Source organism: Anguilla rostrata, chromosome 12 (assembly GCF_018555375.3).
Source record: "Anguilla rostrata isolate EN2019 chromosome 12, ASM1855537v3, whole genome shotgun sequence".
In the NCBI taxonomy this organism is placed as follows: Eukaryota; Metazoa; Chordata; class Actinopteri; order Anguilliformes; family Anguillidae; genus Anguilla; species Anguilla rostrata.
The window spans coordinates 37,175,334-37,189,667 of record NC_057944.1 but is presented as its reverse complement, the minus strand read 5'-3'; the positions used below and the strand labels follow the sequence as shown (position 1 = coordinate 37,189,667).

The 14,334-nt window shown below is 47.7% G+C and overlaps 2 protein-coding genes across 2 annotated transcripts in view; one reads left to right on the top strand and one right to left on the bottom strand.

Moving 5' to 3' along the window:
* Positions 1 to 1,017: 1,017 nt before the first annotated feature.
* On the bottom strand, positions 1,018 to 4,025 carry LOC135235542 (uncharacterized). The gene is made up of 2 exons (XM_064301106.1): positions 2,931 to 4,025; positions 1,018 to 2,554 (listed from the first exon to the last, which is right to left on the bottom strand). Exons 1-2 carry the CDS (start codon positions 3,913 to 3,915, stop codon positions 2,319 to 2,321), a joined length of 1,221 nt encoding a protein of 406 aa, XP_064157176.1. The 5' UTR covers positions 3,916 to 4,025; the 3' UTR covers positions 1,018 to 2,318.
* Positions 4,026 to 5,092: 1,067 nt separating this feature from the next.
* The window catches only part of vmp1 (vacuole membrane protein 1), a 42,965-nt gene continuing 33,723 nt past the window's right edge, over positions 5,093 to 14,334 (top strand). Inside the window, exons 1-5 of the mRNA XM_064301105.1 lie at positions 5,093 to 5,231; positions 8,112 to 8,219; positions 9,385 to 9,520; positions 9,971 to 10,061; positions 10,707 to 10,817. Of these exons, the coding sequence (XP_064157175.1) occupies positions 8,117 to 8,219; positions 9,385 to 9,520; positions 9,971 to 10,061; positions 10,707 to 10,817 (441 nt within the window). The 5' untranslated portion in view covers positions 5,093 to 5,231; positions 8,112 to 8,116. The remainder of the gene's footprint in view (positions 5,232 to 8,111; positions 8,220 to 9,384; positions 9,521 to 9,970; positions 10,062 to 10,706; positions 10,818 to 14,334) is intronic.

Genomic DNA, 14,334 nt, shown 5'->3' with positions numbered 1-14,334 from the left:
GACTTCTTTTTAAAATTCACTACTAAAGCGTACTGTTTCCAAGGGGGCACACTTTTTGTTTTAAAGGTTTTTGTTGTATAATCTGATTTAGATAATAAATTATATGAGGTGACATATTACAGAGTGGACAATTGATTTTGAGCTAATTGTTTGAAAACCAATACAACACTCATCTGGGTCAAATGAACATCATGAAGTTTATCCCAGAATTATAAAAACATCTATATGAATTCCAATAACAGAAGACAAGCATACGTGGAAATGCTTCCCTGGTGTTCAGAAGAGGTTTTTTTTTTTTTTTTTTAAATATAATTCTTTGATGCTTTAAACACCATTTTATTGAATTGTGTGGGAAATGCATGTGCCCTCATGAAGGCTCTGTGAATCAGGTTTGTGAGGGAAAGACTCCAGCTGAAATATGGAGCTGGTCCACCCTTTGCCATAACAACAACCTCAACTCTACTGGAAAGGCTTTATACTAGATATTGGATCATTGCTACAGGGATTTGCTTCCATTCAGCCAGAAGAGCATTAGTGAGGTCTGGCACCGAGGTCAGGTGATTAGACCTGGCTCACAGTTGGCTTTCCAATTGATCCCAAAGGTATTGGATGGGGCTGAGGTCAGGGCTCTGTGCAGGCCAGTCAAGTTCATTCTTCCACACCGTTCGCGACAAAATCATTTCTATATGAACCTCGCTGTGTGCCCGGGGGCATTATCATGCTGAAACAGGAATGGGCCTTCCCCAAACTGTTGAAGAAGCACAGAATCATCTAGAATGTGATTGAATGCCGTAACATTAAGATTGCCTTCACTGGAACTAATGGGCCTAGGCAAACCCATGAAAAACAGCCCCAGACCAAGGGATGTCCAGATACTTTCAGTCATATATAGCGTATTACCACCTTTGTTCCAACACTGCCATCTAGTGGTACAATATACTGCAACACTCAAAACTAAATGGAAATTGAGCCTAGTGTGCTACTCCACCATGCAGGACATGGGACAATATTTACAAATTTGTTGGTTACCCACTTTTGGGAAAGTTTAATGTCATTTGGTGTTCCAGAACATTTTGATATCCCTCTCTCTGAGTGACAATTTTCTGTTGGAATTACTTTTCCTCGATGTTGGCAGCTATAAAAAATGCAGATATTAAAATAAAAAGGCAAAATACGTATATAAAATATAAAAAAGGAGGTGAGTGGGCTGGGTTAAGCATGCAGGAGGACACCTCTTTGATTGTAAACACAGGACCAAAACAAGGTTAAAAATCTTGCACAGTAAAAGTGCATTTACTTCAGTCTTTGGGGACTCGTATTTGACTTGGTCAAAAGCACATCATGAAGATATGATCAAACACAGAATATTTACTGTCAACCACCATCCTTTAAAAATAAACAAATAATTGAACATGTAGAACAATGTGCAGGTGAAATCACCACAGTGCAACATTCAGGTCTGGACATGAATAGCCAGTCAGCTCCGTGCGTCACTGGGCCTGCTGCTGCAGCAGCCTGTCTCTGGTGTGAACGCGCAGGTGGCGGCTGAGGTCAGACTTGGTGAGGAAGGCTTTGGGGCACGCGGGGCAGCAGCAGGTAGGGCCTCTCCCCGGTGTGGGGGCGAGCACGTGCACCCTCAGCTTGTAGGGGCTGCGGAAGCTCTCTCTGCAGAGGGAGCAGGGGAAGGAGTCGCGGCCGGGCCGCGTGGAGACGCCGGTGCCAGTCCGGTCCATCCGCTCCGACCGCCTGAAGGTGACGTGGCACCCGCCGCAGCGGGGCACCTTCTCCCTGTGCACCCGCTGATGCCGCCTCAGGCTGCCCAGCTCCACAAAGCTCTTGTCGCACTCCAGGCAGCAGAAGGGCCTCTCACCGGCGCGGTACAGCCGGTGCACTCTGAGCTGCCCCCTCTGGTGGAAGCTCTTGCCGCAGTCGCCGCAGTGGTAGGGCTTCTCCCCCCCCCGTGTGGATTCTGCAGTGGATCCTCAGGTGCGACGCGTCGGGCGAAGCCCCTCCGGCACTCGGGGCAGCCGTAGCACCCCCTCCCCCCCCATGTGCACGTGCGCCCTCAGGCTCCCGGGCTTGTCGAAGCTCTTCCCGCACGCCGCGCGGCAGTAGGGCCTCTCACCGGTGTGCAGACGAGCATGCGCTTTCAGGTGCGCCCGGCGGCCGAAGGTCTTTCCGCACCGGTCGCAGCCACGCTCCTTCCTGCCGGCGTGAGCCACTTCGTGAGCCTGCTGAAACTCTTTTCGCGCTGCGTGCAAACGAAGCGCTTCTCCCCAGCATGAGCGTGCTGGTGCAGCCGCAGGCTGGACAACTGTCTACAGGCCGCCCCGCAATCTGCACTTTTCTGGGTGCGCGGTCTGTCTGCTGTCTTCCTCCTCTTCTTTATCACTGGGCTCCAATTTGGGCACTGTGACAACAGGGTCCGGTTCAGCAATCTCTTCCTCAATTTCCTCCTCCTTGATGAGCACGGATATTATTTCAGCATTGTCATAGCAAAGGCTCTGGCCGTCACTCCAGTGAGAAGATTCTTCCTTGACTGAATCGACAGTTCCTGTCCGAGAAACGAAAACCAGTCATCAGCCACTCTATTTTCAGAAAGTACTTGCGTATAAAAAGAACCACAAATAAGGACATGCATCGGCTCCGTTCTAATGGAAAACCGTAATTGTACACCATCTCCTCAATAACAAGTGCATGTCTGGATCCAATGAAAACGCGCATCTTTAAAATAACAACACCGACTGGTGTACAATAAAATGCAAGTAGGTGTGCAGTTCACATCCTTTTGCATACACTTATATAATGTCAGGTGCACTACACCATTAACATATAGGTAATATCTGATACCACCATAAAAAAGATACCTTTCATTTTCTCTAAAATTACCATAAAAGTTAGCTAACGTAAATCGAATTAACAGAACTTACCTTGAGGTGCCTGAGCATGGTAGTCATGATCTGATAAGACACCAGTAACGGCTGCCTTCTCTTCACACACCTCTTCCATCTTACATAAAGGTACCTCCCGACCATGAGATCCAAGGCGTGCCTTATCTCTTTTATAAACGAATCGTTTGTGTGAAGACCCGTCCGCCCACGGAAAACGGCAAGGCACCGCATCGCCCTTCACACGGTTGATGCCACCAGGAGTTAGATACACGTCTCCCTCCTTAAAATGTAGACTACATACGTGCGTTGACTTCGTTATTTTAAACAACGGACCTTCCTCCCTTCTTATGGCCTGAACCCATTTCCTCCTTCTGTCCTTCTCCTCGGGAAAACAATGGAAGCTTAAATACGGCTGTTTTTGTTTACTGTTTTTACACATAGGTACACAGCACCACTTTCTGGTTTTGCTTTGTGTCATAGCGAAAATGGCATTACGCGCTCGCTGGACACGCAACTCCTGCAATTCCGTTCTCAGATCCTCACTTTCTTTAGACATATTTTCTACCGCTGATGAGGACATGTCCAGTGCAGACGGTTCAGGGACGGAGCAGTAGTCGTGATCCCTCGTGCCATCGATGCGCTGTTCTTGCTCCTCAGGAGGGACTGTTCTCTCCCACACACTACGCCGTGGAGTTCCAATTGTATAGCCATTCCATTCAAAGAGCGTCGGTACAGCGCCTTTAACAAGCCTCTTTCGACCATTAAGGGTTGTTGGCTCTATGAGCTGATCAGTGGCGAAGTGTCTGCTGCAGACCTTAGTGTGAGAGGAGATGGTGAAATGATCCCGGCGTATGGTTACCAGCCATTGTCTTCTCAGGTCGATATGGGTCGGAAAGCCATGGAAACTCAGTATGCCGTTAAACTTGGATGACGCCGAACAAAGTGGGACACAGCAATGCTCGGAGTATTTCTTCATCTGTTTTTGAAAATGTTCCGTCTTGAATATTTTTCTGCGTACACTCATGATGAAGTAGCCTAAACTTTCACTCTAGCTAGCTCGAAGTAAACAAAGGGACCGGAAACGAACGAGCCGCATTATTTCGAATCGAAAGTACGTCACAATCCATCCTGGGCAGGGTCACGGAGCCTATCCCAGCGTGCATTGAGCGAGAGTCAGAAAATCAAGTGATGTTTGGATTATAAATAGTATTTTAAAAATTACTTTATTAATCATAAAATGAAAGCTCGTGAGACATATAATTACATATAATACATATAAGATACATATAATATTGTCAACAAATAGCATATCATTATTTATATATAAATATAAATATAGATGTGTATCCTCTTTTTGTGACGTAGTAAACAATCAATAAAACATTAAAATATTGATTCATTTAATTTGATCAAAGGCTTCAGTATTTAATGGCAACGATGTCTTAATGGTGATTGTACAAATAATCAATATTTGTTGTAAAGATAAATGACAAATTATTTTACTTTTATTGGATTCTTGGGTGGACTTTTACAGATGCTTTAATACATCCTGGAAAAATGTCCTTCATATTGTCAGCACATTTGACTCTTTCCCCAAACTTTTCCCCTACCAGTTTCACAAAGTAATTTCCTGACCTTTGCTAAAAGAATCTCATTGTAAATTCATATCATTATCAAGATGATCCAGAGATATGGGATTGATTTTTACCTATGTGGCTCAGTTAAACATTAGTTTTACTTCCTTCTTCGATTTCTTATTTTTACTACGTTGATTGTATTTTCTTCGTTTTAATTTTTTTAATATATAGGCTATTTACCTTCTGTAATTTTTATACGAGGTATTGTGTGTAATTTCGTTTTACATTGTCTGCAACCATTGTTACTGCCTGTCTTGGCCAGGACACTCTTGAAAAGATATTTTTAATCTCAATTAGGTTTTCCTGGTTAAATTAAGATTAAATTAAATTAAAAAAAAATAAAACAAAATAAAGTACATGAAGTTGGGACCGTTAGCACGTTACATTTGGATTTAGATCAGGGCACACGTCGCGTAGTGATGATGTCATATTTAAATAACTTCATTGGTAGGATTTGTCGTAAAATAAAATTAACTTCAAAGTGTATTCGTTTAATAACCTAATTTCATTGCATTTGGAAGTGTATAAAATAACCGTGGGGGTCGACGTTGTGTTTTTATGCTTGTTATTTAGTGTTTTCGTTGTGGAAACCAGAGGAAGTAAAAATAATTCATTCAGACGTCATTTTCCTGTGCTGCTGCAGCTAGTGTGAAGTGGTGACGGGAGTCGGATCGTCGAGATCACTTGAGTGTGGAAGGAAACGGTAAGTCACAAGCTAGCTGCGAATATATTTGAAACATATTCGCATTACATTGATGTATATGTGTGTTATTACTAGGTTTAGTTTGCTCAGTTATATTCCACTGCCACGGAAAATTATGTTTCAGTTCATATGAAGTATGCGCTGGACTACCAAATGCCTGTTCCACGCTGATGTGTCAGTGTCAGTAGCGACATAGCTAACTTAGATGGTGTTACGTAGCTAGCAAGGCTGTAATTAAATGAATGATAATGAGCCGGGCGATGGGGTTAGAAAGCACACTGTGGAAAGAGCAGCAGGAAGATTCTCTGAACCTAGCTAAATTAGCGTTCGATATAGTTAGCTAAACGGGCTAGAAAATGATATTACTAACGTTAATTACTATGTTATGTGCCAGGTTGCGCCGCCAGTCGCTTTACGAAATAGTCTTAACAGTTGTGCTGTGTACTTTGCCTATTACCTAGCGGGCTAGCTTGCTAGCTGTTAAGCACAGTCATTCCACCAGAATTGCGCAATAGTGTCATCAGGTCCAAACCAAGGTTTCTCCGCTTTTTATCCGACATAAAGGACCGTAGCCTACTTGCTGGTTGGTATAACTGAAACACTTACGCCGGAAGCTATCTAATGTAGTTAGCTGGCTGTCTTTTCTACTGCTGGAAAAGCCATTCGCCATTCACAATAGCTAGCTAACATCAGGTAGCTGTTATTATTGCCGTTCTGCCGCGGAATGACCCTGTTTAATGACAGCAGATATTCTTGTATTAGGCTGGTTGGCTACATTAATTAAACCCACTTCATTTGAACAACGGGTTCTACCATTCAGACAGGTCGACCAGGTTTTCCTACTAGTAACGTTGCAACAATTATCTTACTCGGCCACTGCATTAGCTTTTCGTTAGATCCCCCAAGTTTTTGAACATTTAATTTTCTAAGCTTACCGGAAACCTAGCTTTAACCTGTATGGTCTTCCTGTGAAAGTCGGTGATATCTTGATTATTCAGGGTTGATTTCCGGTTATTTGTTTGTGTTTTATTTGGGTCAGAATTCAACTTCAGTGTGCATTTTACTAAAGACCAGACGTGGTTTCTTCTGTAGCCTACAGTATGTCATTGACAACTGTCCTTGTGACATCTTGCCAGCAGATCTTTCAAAGTTCAGCGCAGCCGGTCTGTAGAGGTCATGATGCAATAAAAATGGGGGGTGTTCGTTAGACTCTGGCTCGGGCTTTCCTCCTTATCTCACAAAAGCAAGCACGCTCTCTCACTGAAGAGCTAAATAACTTGTATTCAGATGCCCTTAACTTGCTGAAGTGCTATTTTATTCTGTTGTGCAGTGAAGAGCCATAACTGACCAAAGCATATCTGGCTGTTTCCATGTGCAACTTAGTGTAAAATTTTCATGGTTTGATCAGGTGCCAGGTATATTGATACAGGTTGATAAAGGAAACAATATTGTCCAGGTAATCCTGTCAGAATCATTTAATTACAGTGATGTAATTCTGTTTTAACATTACCGCTGTTGCGTGTCTGAATGGTAAGTTAAAATGAGCCGGTGACGACCCATGCTTGTCTGCATTGTGCTACGGTGGCAGATTTACTGGCCAAAATTCTGGCTGTGTAGTGCTGTAGACTCAGTTTAAGCATTACTTTTGAGGGGCGGGGTTAGTAACGTGACGTATCGCTCCAGGCTCGTGTCACAAGACATTCAAATCTGTCGTGTTGACTGGTCGGGTGGGACCAGAATGGAGATGGCTCCAGTTCGAGCAGTCCTGCTGTAGTAGAAGCGATCGTTCGCTGACAGTAGGTGGCAGCGCTGAGGGCAGGCTTTCTGGGGAACCCCAGTCATGCGTGACCCGTTGTGCTGGAACAGGCTGCTGCAAGGGCAGCACTTCTGCCCAGCCCCCCTGTTTGTTGTACTAGACAATTCTGAACCCTTTAGCGTGATAGAGAGGCAGCACACCCACCATTCCTTGTCATATCAGAAAGCATTCTTGAAAATACCATCAGGTATTTGACATTGAAACCTCTGGGGGGGGGGGGGGTGTAGTTTACAAAGCGTGCTCAAAATTCTTGAAAAACCGGTTTTTACATGTTTGGTCCAGATACAGTAGAGTACAGTTAATTTTCCCGTGGAATTGCCCGAGGTGCCATTTCGAGTAAATCCTTTGAGCGTGTTCAGCTGTTTGGATGAGTGCTGAAATTGTGGGTAAATAAATAGTGCTGTTATGAGTAGCCGCTCCAGTCATCGGTGTTCTGTGTCACTTATCCGGTCGTCTTGTCTATAAAAAGCAGTGTTATCCCATCAGGGAGAACTGTCAAACCATTAAATTACAGGCTGTTTCCAGGTTACCGGTACAGTATGTTCAGCCTAATAAAAATTAGCCTTCAATGCTTTTAAGGCTTGGTTGGCCCAAAGCTAGCTTAGGTAAGTGCGACACAGATCAAGAGGAGATAGAACATTCATATTTGAATGCATTCATATTTGACTTGATTTGAATGCCATGCACACCTGTAATGGGCTGCCCCAGCCAATCGGAGCGTTGTTGAGACCTCACATGGACCATGTGGTCATTATCAGCGGTCTGTGAGTTACGCAGGGTCTGTTAAAGCGACAGTGTATCTGAAACGTAGTATGAAATTGGGGGCTGGCTTAAAGACAAGACTCAAAACCAGGTAATATATTTATACACAGGGATGTGCGCTGCTATTGTATGTGTGAGCCAGTTAATTAACATGAGTTTCTTCTTCTTTCCAACTGATAAATGGATAATTTGTCCTTTTTTGGAACATAGATTGCCCTATGTAAGGATGCCAGTTGACACTGTTAACACTGTCATGTAAGAAAATGTCTAACCAGGCTCCTCCCTCTTTTTTTATTTTTTAGATCACATGGTTCAAAATCTACCCAATGAGATGGCCGAAAATGGGACAGACTGTGAACTACCCCAGAGGCGTGTAGGGTCCAAGGAGCAGCAGAACGGGAGCTTTCTGGGTGGGTAGAAAATGAAGGTTCAGGAACCAGGAACCTGAGTCATTTAGCCAAAACTGCCAATTAACTAGATCTAGCATGAGATCATAAGATATATTTAACTAGATCTAGCACGAGATCATAAGATATATTTAACTAGATCTAGCATGAGATTATAAGATTATATTAGGTGGGAAATGCTCTTCAGGTTGGAAACCTTTTCTGTGTGACACTACTCCCCATGGGACTTTTGGACCTATTTGCTGTTACGTGACCTGGATTCAGTCTAGAATAGACCTCTTTCTGCCTGCTAAAATCCTCATGGGTCTGCCTGTAGTGTCCTAATTTTATTTACTGTGCCAAGCATCCGGTCCTATCAGAAGAAACTGAGTTAGCTGATGGAGCAGTATTTAGTGACAGTGAAGACTTCACTTTATCCTGTGAAGAACCTTCGAGCTGGCGTTGCAAAAAGCAGGCACAGCCCTGGGTTCTTCGACATCTCTGTCCTCGAGAACTCTCCCATTTTGCAGTTTGCAGCCTTGCCCAAAAATCGCCACATTGAAAACTTTGATGCTTGCTTTCTGGCTCTAGTTGTCAAAATGGCGGACTGAACAGACTGGAGCATCCCCAAGAGTAAGGTCTTGACAGTTGCTGAAACCAAAAGCTGTAATGACAGGCGATAAGCTGCTTTTGTCATAAAGGTATGTGCCACCAAGTGGGGAAAAAAATAGCCCAAAGCCTGTCTGCGCGTGGTGGATATAGAGAAGGGCGCTTCTTTGAAAGATACGGTTTCAGTAAAAGAAGATGTGGAGCATCTGCGGAGGTGGATCCACAGGTGGATCGTTGATACGTCATGCGTCCCAAGAAAATACTCGCGCGAAGGTTGCGCTCTCGTGTCCTCGCTGAAGCGTACTCCGGGAGCCTCCTCGCTCCTCCGAGGAGCATTCAACATTTTGTAACGTCCTTCGAGATGGCGGATCTCGTCGCGTTTTCCGGGTCACGCAAGGACCGAGGAGACCGATGAAGCGAGCGGTTAGAACGAGCCCTTGGTCCGCGTGAGAGCTGGACCTCGGTCGGTTTTCCAGGTCGCGCGAGGGCCGAGGAGGCGAGGGCAGGTGACGTGAGGGATTGGGATGAACCCTTTGCTCTGTGTGATAGCCGCTCCTTCCCCCCCCCCCTCTGTTCCCAGACCCCGTGTCTCTCAGCGAAAGGAAGCGTCGGGATCGGGAGGAGCGCCTGGCCCTGGTGCTGTGGAGGAGGCCCATTCTCACCCTGCGCTACTTCCTGGTGGAGACCCTGATCACCTTAAAAGAGTGGGGCTGGAGGTAAGGCCGCGCACCCGGATGCAAGGTGGAGCCATTTCACGTGTTTTCTGTAAACAGCGAGTTGTGGAAAACATCAACGGTCTGCGGGGGGGAGAGGCTCTGGCTTGACTGGTATAGGCTGGTTTAAATGGTAAATGGACTGCATTTATATAGCGCTTTTATCCAAAGCGCTTTGCAATTGATGCCTCTCATTCGCCAGAGCAGTTAGGGGTTAGGTGTCTTGCTCAAGGACACTTCGACACACCCAGGGCGGGGTTTGAACCAGCAACCCTCCGACTGCCAGACAATCGGTCTTACCTCCTGAGCTGTGTCACCCCTAAAGGGGGGACGGGGGGCGGGGTTTATTCCCCCCCCCAACCCCCCACCCATTCGAATGGGCAGTTGTGTGAAATGAGGCTGTTATTTCCACTGGGACACCCTTATAGTGCTTCCGTCTCTCGCTTCTTCCAGGCTGTGGCGGCGGAGAGGGGCGGTGCTTTCTGTCGTGTTGCTCTTTGTGTTCTTCTCCGTCGCGTATTCCATCGAAGGAACGCATCAGAAGGTGAGCGAGCGGGAACAGTGCTGAAAACGGGGCAGTCTTCACGCATTTCTCCTCCACCCGCTTTCCCTCTTCTCGGCGCCTCAAGTTAATTTTCCAGCTTCTGTCAGGATTGTTGTGAGAGATTATTATTATTTACGGTTGCGCTCTGTGGAATGGGGTGGGAGTGTGATCTGAGTGTGACAGGATTCAGAGAGCAGTCATTGGTGGTAAAAGGTCTTGTGCTGTGACAGAAAGGCCACGGTTCTTACATTACATCACAGGCATTTAGCAGACGCTCCTATCCAGAGCGACTTACACAACTTACACAACTTGCTCAGGGGTACAACGGCAGTGTCCTACCTGGGAATCGAACCTGTGACCTTTACAAGACCAGTTCCTTACCCGTTACACTGCACTGCCACCCCAGGTTCTCTGGCCTGTAATTGTGCGTCTGCAAGAACTGCTCTCTGTCTCAGTTGTACAGAAACCCCCCCCAGCCCCCAGCCCTCCACAGTGTGCTGCTGCCTGTGACTGATGGTGTCCCATGCACGGCTCGGAAGTGGGGTGCTCGCACAAAGCCAGCCATTGTAATTAGCCCTTTCCTCTCAGTCAAGCCAAGTTCTGAACCCACAATGCCCTTGTTTCTGTTCTCCCCCCCCCCCTCAGTATGTGCAGTACTTGGAGAAGAAGTTCCTGTGGTGTGCCTACTGGGTAGGCCTGGGCATCCTCTCGTCAGTAGGGCTCGGGACGGGCCTGCACACCTTCCTGCTTTACCTGGTAAGAGCAGTACGCCACACACGCCAGCCCCTTCCCCTTTACTCACCTGTCCTCAGCTGTAGGGAGGCAGTGTACCCACTGTTTACTGTCAGATCTATCGCTGTGTGCATGTGAAAATATCTGGAATTGCATAATGAAACTGCACCTGAATTTGTTTCAAAGGGAGTTATTTACATAATTAATTCTAAGGCATAGTAGTACAGAAATTCTAGGAGAAAGGTTGAGAAGTAGCTGATTACTAGACTTTGGCTTGTGCTCACTGGGACCGTACCCAGTATGAACACTAGGTGGCGCCACTTGCCTTTTTTTCTCTGCTCATTTCTGACTGTCGCGCATGCACACGCTGAGGCTCCGGGCTGTGTGTGTGTGAGTGTGTGTGTGTGAGTGTGTGTGTGCGTGTGTGTGTGTGTGTGTGTGTGTGTGTGTGTGTGTGTGTGTGCGCGCGTACTTCGTGACGCGGCCCGTTCCCTGGGGAGCTTCGCTCGTGACGCGAGCGGACTCTCGTAGGCCTCAGGCTCGCGGCGGGCCTTGAGTCCAGCGGCAGACTGACCGCGCCGTGTCCCCGGCGTGAGGGACCAGGCAGCGAACGCCGCGCTGCTCCTCCTCCCCCCCTCGTCCCCCGACGCGCGTTTTTGCCGGTGACGGACGATGTGTGAGAGACGGCGCCTCAGAGTCCCTCCCTCCGCTGGCTTATCCGAAGGAAGCGGGGGAATTCCTGAGCCAACGTGACGGACTTTTCAATGAATGAAACCCTCCCTACGCTGTTGTGTCCTCACTGTTTATTTCTTTTACTCTCTGGATATGTACTTAAAAATGTGAAAAATGTTATGTGCCCTGGGAAGACCCAGTGACGCATCGCAGTGCTGCTTCCCGAGAGGTCTTATTCACTTGACAAGTTGAAGCCCCCCCTCCTGACTCAACGCAGCGGATTATTCTTTTCACGAAATTTGCCTTTTTTTCACCCCCTCTATTTCGCCATATATGGGTGTGTAGCATGGCTGAGAAATGACATCACGGTAGACAGGACGGGGGGAAAAAAAATATGGGATAATTAAAATGTTTGCGCGGTGAAATGCGTTTATTTCAGATAAGATTTGAGTCAGGGCCTTGCGCGCGCTCGAGCCGACCTCGCGTGAAACCGCGTGGCGGGTCGAGCGGCCTCAGATCGCGCTGATCCGGGGGTTCGAAACGGCTCTAGATCAGCGCCAGGCACGCGCCCCTCGCACGCGCTCCTCAGGGGGAAAGTGCGACAGGTGATGCGCGTCTCGGGTCGGGACGGGGCGGGGGCGGAGTGCGGCGTTGTCCAAAGTAAACACGGCAGCGATCGCGGAACCAGACCGGAGCAGGACCACCGCCCCCCCTCCCGGCAGCAGAGCGGCGCAGAGTAGCGTTCTGCGCTCACTTGAGAACCGTGGTTTGAGGAGTGGTAACCGCGGTAACCCCAGAGCTGTAGTCACGGGGCTCCGCCCACAGGTCGGCTTGTCACGCCCGTCTGAGCTGTCAGTCCTGAGAGAGAACTCTGCAGCCCTCTCCCACCCTCTCTCTCTCTCTCTCTCTCTCATCCGCTCCTCCCTCTCTCCCACCCTCTCTCTCTCTCTCTCTCTCTCTCTCGCTGCCTCCCTCTCCCACCCTCTCTCTCTTTCTCTCTCTCTCTCATCCGCTCCTCCCTCTCTCTCTCTGCCTCTCTCTCTCACCCTCTTGCTCCCTCTCTCTCTCTCTCTCTCCCTCTCTCTCCCTCCCTCCCTCTCTCCCTCCCCCATTCGCCTCATCCTCGCTCACTCTTTCCTTTGCTTTCACACTCCCTTCTCCCTTCTGCGCTTGATCCCTGTCTCCCCTTCTCCATTTCCGATTGTCCCCATCTCCCTTACCTCCTCCTCCTCTCCTTCTCCCACTCACTCTGTCTTGTCCTTATCTTTCCTTTTCCTTTCCCACTCTCATGCTCCTACTCGTTCTCTTTGCCTCCCTCTATCTTTTTCCACTCTCCCACCTCTCCTGCACTTTGTACTTCCTTTTCTTTTTTTCTCTTTTTTTGTTTGTAGCTGAGCATTTGTAATGTTAATGATCTCAGGCAGGGCGAGGCTGACAGTGATGGGCTGTCTTATGGTTCCTCCCGTACAGGAGCGGAGTGGGCGGGGCTTCGAAACGTGGCATTCCTGCCCCCGTTCACGTGGAGACGGGTGCGGGGGAGTCTGTGGTCTGGTTTGTGGCGCTGACTCTGGGGGTGGGTGTGGGGGGGGGCGAGCTGTGGTCTGTACCCCATCTTTGGGCTCTGATGTGGCCGGTGATCTCTGCCACTTCTCTGGCGTGACTCCCGGCCTGTTAAAATTCCTCAGATTGTCTTGAAAGGAGGCAGGAAAATCCCCCGTATGAATTGGTTCCTGAAGTGAAATGCACTTTTGTGGAGTTGCTTCGGCTAAAAGCGTCCACCCAAATGGCTGAATCGTAAATTGTGATTGTAAGTGCTGGCCTGCGATGTGAAAGTCATCCTTTACCACTGGGGGAAACCGTCTGCGACAGTGTTCAAGCTATCACCCCCATTACATCCTGTAATGTGTTATCAAGTCATTGTGGCCCCCCCAAAAAAAGGAACTGAACTCATACTTTGTGTTACACAGATTAGTGTTCTGATGAAAGAAATCCCCCCCCTGCCCCCCCCCCCACTCTCTCTAAAAACAATATCTGACTTCCTCAACTGCAGTTAGCATAACGTGCTGTAATAGAGAGAGAGAAATGGGATTTCAAATCCCCGTCTGTTTTTATCCCAGTTCATCAGAATGATTTAGGGTCACACGGAGATGTTTGTAAAAAAACAGCAGAGTAAAGAAACTCTGTACGGTGAAAGAGCTAGCATCTACCGTGGCTAGCGTCTCGCTACTTCCTGCGTCACCGTGTTTAGCTTGTAGTTGTGCTGTCTTCATAGGCTGTGTTTGCTAGCATGAATGGACGTTTTCTTATCATTCAGGGCTGAAGTGATATGTCTACTGCAGAAATCCTAATGATGAATGCGTCTACATGACAGAAACAGTGGAGGGACTGATTTGTTTCCCCTCCCGACCCCCCCCCCCCCCCGCCAAATGAATTCATGATCATTCTCTTGTCTTGGTGTAATAGACCCTAACATTAATGTAATGGGATAATGAATACTAATTATCTCAAATTAAGCGCTAGACTTGAGGTTTCTGCTTGAATACCTTACATTATATTCCCTTGGTTGGGGGCCCGCCCCCTCTTCTTTTTCATCCAATCACATCTTAGTTTTCTTTATTATTTTTAAACTGACTTCTACTGTGCAGTTGCATGTTCTGCTTCCGCTTGTTTTCTCCCAAGTGTGGCAGTGCGGGATCGGTCACCCCCCCCCACCCCCCCACCCTCGCCCCTCCCCAGAAATTAAGTTACTGATGGCCACATCAGTGCGTACCGTGTCTGAGGCTGGCTCAGGTGGTCCCGGTGAGTCTCCAGCACTCTGCTCACGCAGCCGTGGCAGTGGTGAGGAGGCTGTTGGACAGCCGTGGCAGCG

What these genes read in the sequence shown, in the direction of transcription:
- LOC135235542 (XM_064301106.1), bottom strand. Translation starts at nt 3,915, where the DNA reads ATGAGTGTACGCAGAAAAATATTCAAGACGGAACATTTTCAAAAACAG. An exon ending in CCATGCTCAGGCACCTCAAG is followed by an intron (nt 2,555 to 2,930) that starts GTAAGTTCTGTT and finishes TTTCTCGGACAG; the next exon opens with GAACTGTCGATTCAGTCAAG.